Here is a 6,000-nt window from a genome sequence, read left to right as displayed (position 1 = left end):
AGCCACTTGCTTTGCCCTGAAGAAAACCGGATCCATGCCACAATGTCAATCCATAATATAGGCTGAAAATCAGGCAACTCTTGGGACTGGGAAACCAAGCCTCAGGGTGAAACACCCGAAAATTTCTTGCTGAAACCAAAGCAAAATTTTTCAGTGTGTCATCCCCTGACTACAAGAGTAGGATCTTGTCCATCACATGGAGAAAGCTGAGCTCCTTAGTGCAATCCTAGCAATGACTGTCTTGGCAAGCAGCCGACTGGGCTTCCAAAGACTCTTCTAGCTGTTGCCTGTGCCTCTCTTGAAGTGAACGGGCTTAGGACATTTCCTTCTAACTGAATACCAAATAGAAGAGTATCCACAGAGCATTGTACCACCATGAATGTTATCTCTTTTCTACTGTCACTCTCAGGGATCAGAACCTGAACATGGGCAGTGTTTCAGATTCCTTCATGTGAGGTTACCCGGGTTCAGATTTATTAATGTATGCTAAGGAACAAGCCAAGAAATTACACTCAATGTCTTGCATTAAATTTAGCATTCTGGCTGGAAGAATGAATTCGCAAAAATGAATTATCACATCAAAAGCATAAACAACAAAAGTAAAAATACAGAAATTGCACTACAACAGAATTTAAAATGTATACGCATCAAAGGGCAGACTCGTGTTCTCATTTCTGAATCATATCTGATAAGGTGTTAATTGCCAGAAGATATGAAGATCTCCTACAACTCAACAACCCAATATGAAAACGGCCAAGACACTTGAATAACCACTTCTCCAAAGAAGATATACAAACAGCCAACAAATATGTGAAAATATGCTCAATCAAAACTCATTAAAGAAATTCAAATCAAAACCATAATAAAATATCACTTTTATACCTTTTAGGATAGCTACTGTAAAAAAAATAAGTTAGTGAAGGTGTGGAGAAATTGGAATTCTTTTGCACTGATGAGTGTAAATGGTACAGTCACTGTGGAAAATGATATGATAGTACCAGCCAGTGCCAAGGCTCACTTGGTTAATTCTCCACCTGTGGCGCTGGTATCCCATATGATTGCCGGGTACTAGTCCCTGTTGCTCCTCTTCCAGTCCAGCTCTCTGCTGTGGCCTGGAAGTGCAGTGGAGGATGGCCCAAGTGTTTGGGCCCCTGCACCCACATGGGAGACCAGGAGGAAGTACCCGGCTCCTGGCTTCGGATCGGGGCAGCGCCGGCCATAGCAGCCATTTGGGGAGTGAACCAACGGAAGGAAGACCTCTCTCTCTCTCTCTCTCTCTCTCACTGTCTATAACTCTACCTGTCAAAAAAAAAAAATCATAGATCTCTTCCCTAAAAAAAAAAAAGATATGATAGTACCTGAAGAACTTAAAAATAGAATTACCATATTGCCCAGTAATTCCAATTATGGGTCTATACCTAAAAGAACTAAAACAGTGTCTCAGAGATATTTGTATACCTATCTTGATAGTAGGAAATATTCACAAGACCCAAATGAGGGAAACAACATTCATCCATACATATATGAATAAGAAAAATGTAGTAATACAGTAATATTATTCAACCTTAAAAATCTTGATGTGAATGGAAGGGGAGAGCGAGTGAGAAAGGGGAGGGTTGCAGGTGGGAGGGACGTTATGGGGGGGGAAGCCATTGTAATCTATAAGCTGTACTTTGGAAATTTATATTCATTAAATAAAAGTTTAAAAAAAAGGGAAAAAAGGGAAGTGACTTCTGACACATGCCACAACATGGACAAACTTGTGAAATGGTATATGCAGTCAAATAAGACAGACATAAAGGACGGATGCTGTATGAGTCCACTCATATGAGATCCTTAGAGTTGTCCAATTCATAGAGACAGAGAGTAAAATGATTGATGCCAGGAGCTGGGGCAAGAGGAGTGGAAATTTGTTCAACAGTATAGTTTCAATTTTGCAAGACAAAAACGTTTTGTAGAATGGTTTCACATCATCATGAATGTACTTAACATTACTTAACTGTACAAATTATGCATGTATTTTAGCAAAATAAGTAAGCAAATAGTATAGCTGAACATGAAAGCAACAGATTTTGTACCTAGATCTTCCCTGCTGATCAGCACTTGCCCTTTAGGCTCCTGATCATCCCATAACACCCAGCTCAGACACCTGATTCTCCAGGAGGGCCTCTCCAAATACCCAGACAGAGCTGATGTTGTGAACACACAGATGTTGGCAGGTGGAAGTATGGGCATTTTGGTCAGTTGGGCTCTCTCACTCATTCATCCTCTCATTCACTCATGCATGTGTTTGCCTACTCCCCTAGTGAATAACTACTCTGAATGATCCCCTCTGTGTCAAACATGCCACTGAGGCTGCAGACAGAGCAATGAGGGAAACTTTCTTAGCCTTGCCCTCAAAGGACCCACAGTCTAGACAGAAAAGAAAATCATCAAAACCAAGCCCAAAATATGATAAGAGCAAGTACAGAGAGGCTCTTGAGCTCTGTGGAAACCTATAGAAGAGGGAACTGACTGCCTATTCAGGAGCTGGTGCAGTCAAGTGGCCTGAGCTAAGTACTAAAGAACTATTAATGTTTAGGCAGGCAGGGGAAGATGCCAGAGCATTCCAGCAAGAAACAGTCCTGTTTAGAGGAGAAGATAAATGTGAAGAAAAGAGAGGAGTTGACAGAGAGGGGGAGAGAATATGAATTGCAGAGTTGAGCAATAACCACAAATACTTTGAATGGATTTTATTAACTTGTGTCTCTAGTGCAGATGTTAACCAAAAGAGTCTCCTACCTACCACGAACCATCAGGACCTCCTCAGAAATACTCTGCATAGAGGGTGATAGACACATTTGCTGACCACCTTGTACAGGTGGCACTGCCTGCTGGACAACTGCCTGTTGTCTGACTCCTCACTCACTGTCCTGGAATGGACCAGAAGCCAGGAGCCTGACAATCACCAGGGCAGGGGCTACACTGTCTAACAGAAACAGACAGACTTGAGGAAACACCCTTCTACCCTCTCCTCCACCACCGTCATACCATTTTACCTGCCTGGGTACCAGAGTTCAAAACCTGAAGCCAATGTTTAAACTACATGTATGTTCAGGATAAATGGGGGTGTTCAAAACACATGTTTAAAAAAGTATGGACCAGAACCAAGTGGGGAGTGGCTAGATGCAAAGCAGCCAGAGACAGGGAAGTCTTGCAGCAGGGTGCACACTGTTCTGCAGATAGAGTCCTTCAGAGAAGATCAGTATCCAGCCTTCCAGATCCAGGATAGACCCCTAGAGGCCAGTTTAGCTCTCCCCTCTTCCTTCTTCAAATGGGTCATGCTGAAGCTCCTGGAAGCCCAGCCAACATGTCTGTCCACAAGCTTGGCTATCAGCTAAATCTGGAGAGATTTTCAGGATGTTTAGATCAAAAACCCAGGATTAGAGAGGCTTCTGGGAGAATTCAAGTGGGCATGATAGCAACGCATACAAATCTTGAGATCTATATGGCTCTTCTAGCTCTTAGGGTCAAGGCCAAGGCTGGAGAAGCCTTTATGGCTGCTCAGCAGCAGCTGGCTCAGGACTGTTCATTCCATCTGACAAATAATCATCCTCAGTGTTCTGTTTCATCTTGACCTCCAGAACCGTGATGCGCTGCTTGAGTTTCTGCTGGGCCCCCGTGTACTCTGCCAGCAGGCGTCCAAAGCGAGTGTACAAGGTCTCCATGTTGGTCTCCAGCTGCTTTAGCTTCTCTTGCACATCTACCTCCATGCTGGCTGCCACCTCATTCTCATCCAGCAGCCCCTCCTTCATTAAGATCTCCCTACCCCTCTCCTCCAAGACCTTCTTGGCGTCAGGATACTCAGTCACAGCTTCCATGAGGTCATCCTTGGACAAGCAGAAGAGATCTGAGTAGCCCAGACTCCGAATATTGGCTGTGCGTCGATTGCCCATTTTGCTGCCTTTAATGTTAAGGATGCTAATCTCGCCAAAGCAACTCCCAGCCGAGAGCAGGGCATACTGAGTCACACCATCATCAGCCACCACTGCCAACTTGCCTTCCTTGATTATGTACATCTCCTTGCCAATGTCCCCCTTGCGGCAAATGTAATCCCCCGGGCTGAAGACCTGAGGACGGAGCTTCAGCACCAGCTCCACCAGCAGGCCAGCCTCACAGTCCTGGAAGATGCGTACTTTCTTGAGTGTGGACAGGTGAACATTTATAGCTATCTCAGCCCTGAGCTTGGCTGGTAGGTTCTTGAGGACTTCCCGCTCATCTACAGTCTTCTTATTGGTCCACAGGTAGTCAAACCACTTAATGACCTTGGCTTCCATTTCCTTGCTGACTTTGCGGAACTGCATGTAGTGCTTGACAGCATCAATTTTGGCCTGGAATTCTGCCCTGGTGGCATTCATATTGGAAATCATAGAGCCCACATTTCCCACGATGGTGGCAAAGATGAGGACACCAATCAGGAAGTCAAAGATAACAAATAGGTACTCCTCATCTTTTACAGGGGGTGGTGTCTCCCCAATGGTGGTGAGGGTCAGTGTGGACCAGTAAAGACAATAGATATACTCCCTAGCTAGGTATCCATATTCAGGGTCAGTGATATTGGGGTAAACCCAGGTATCAACCCCAAAGCCAATGGACTTGGAGATTGCATAGTAGATACAGGCATTCCAGTGGATGATGACCAAAATGTAGAGGACTAGGTTGCTGATGCGGAAGATGTTGGGGTAACTGGTACGTGTTTCAGTGCGATCAAAGAACTCAAACATGCGGGCAAAATGTAGCAGACGATTGAAGCGCAGCTCGGGGTTGTGGATTCCCACAGCAAAATAGATCAGGTCTGTGGGAATGATGGAAGCCACATCTAGCTTGAACTGTAGGGTGTGGATGTAGTTGTCTCGCAATTTCTTGGGATCTTTCACTAGCAGCCCCTGCTCCAAGAAACCTAGTAGAAACATAAGCCAGCATGTCACCTCTGCCTTCAGGTCTGTCTTTACCTATAAGCTAACACTCAGAAATAAACAAAGTGCCCTTTCAACCCTCCCTCCCAGAAGGGAACGTAGCTCATATATCAGGGCTTACCAGAAGGACCCTAAGAAATCACCCCCAGATCCGAACCTCTCTAAGCAGGTGGGAATACAAAGTTCAAAAATCACAGTCATCCATCAGTGTCCCAGTTTAGATTCAGGTCTTTGGGCTTATAACTCATGCTACTGCCTGCACATCCCAGTTGCTCACTCACCTGTGCGCAATCGGATGAAAAGATCCGCAATGTAGACCACATCTGAGAAGTAGTCCAGCACCAGCCACACCAGGAAGTAGCCTCTCTGCAAGTCACTGAAACAGGCTCTGCAGGAGGACAGGGCTGGGTTTCACCCTCAAAGCCAGCCAAGGTTTCCCGGGGAGCAGTGTCCACTGTGTGTAAGGCTTGGGATGGCCACTGATGGCACTGGTGAGTCACAATCAGCCTAGTGCCACAAACGTTGACAAGTAACTTCTACCTCAACTGGTAACCATACATAGACATCACTACATAGACATCACCAATGACCATTATTCTCCTGTCTCACCTACTGGCCTGTGAGTGCCAGGAAGGCTGATCCACCTCTTAGTAGTTACTGCATGCCTTATGTCAAGCCCAAGGCATGAATGTTCAGTGCTCATTGGGTATGAGTTGAGTGAACAGCTACTGGAAGAACAAACTACAGTGCACAAGTGAATGGCCTCCATGGTCATCTCTTCAACGTATTCCTATTGAGCACCCATCACACAGTATGGGCCAGTCCAAGTGAGACACATGATGGTCCTCAGAGTTAGGTTACAGGTAATGGGAGTGAAGAAAGCCTGGAAGCTGTAGGAATTTCTAGGGGGAATTGTCAGGACCTGGTGACCCAGTGGGTTGGGACCTAGAGGGAAGAGGGTGTAGGGGGTGGATGCCAGGATGATGATTTAATAAGTATACTAGTCAAAGAGAGGAGTGGCCACGTTTAGAACAAAATTCCAGGT

General features: G+C 45.4%; 1 protein-coding gene across 5 annotated transcripts in view; it reads right to left on the bottom strand.

The window, feature by feature from the left end:
- Nucleotides 1-2,717: 2,717 nt before the first annotated feature.
- Nucleotides 2,718-6,000, bottom strand: part of CNGA2 (cyclic nucleotide gated channel subunit alpha 2) — a 46,749-nt gene continuing 43,466 nt past the window's right edge. For 4 of the 5 annotated variants that reach the window (XM_070066316.1, XM_051833841.2, XM_070066315.1 and 1 more), the window contains 2 exons: nt 5,237-5,343; nt 2,718-4,939 (listed from right to left, as the gene is read on the bottom strand). In XM_070066316.1, coding sequence (XP_069922417.1) covers nt 3,534-4,939; nt 5,237-5,343 — 1,513 coding nt within the window. In that variant the 3' untranslated portion in view covers nt 2,718-3,533. The remainder of the gene's footprint in view (nt 4,940-5,236; nt 5,344-6,000) is intronic. The other variant, NM_001082394.1, reaches the window with a different exon arrangement.

The sequence above is a fragment of the Oryctolagus cuniculus genome, chromosome X (assembly GCF_964237555.1).
Source record: "Oryctolagus cuniculus chromosome X, mOryCun1.1, whole genome shotgun sequence".
In the NCBI taxonomy this organism is placed as follows: Eukaryota; Metazoa; Chordata; class Mammalia; order Lagomorpha; family Leporidae; genus Oryctolagus; species Oryctolagus cuniculus.
This window is presented reverse-complemented; position numbering and strand designations above follow the sequence as displayed.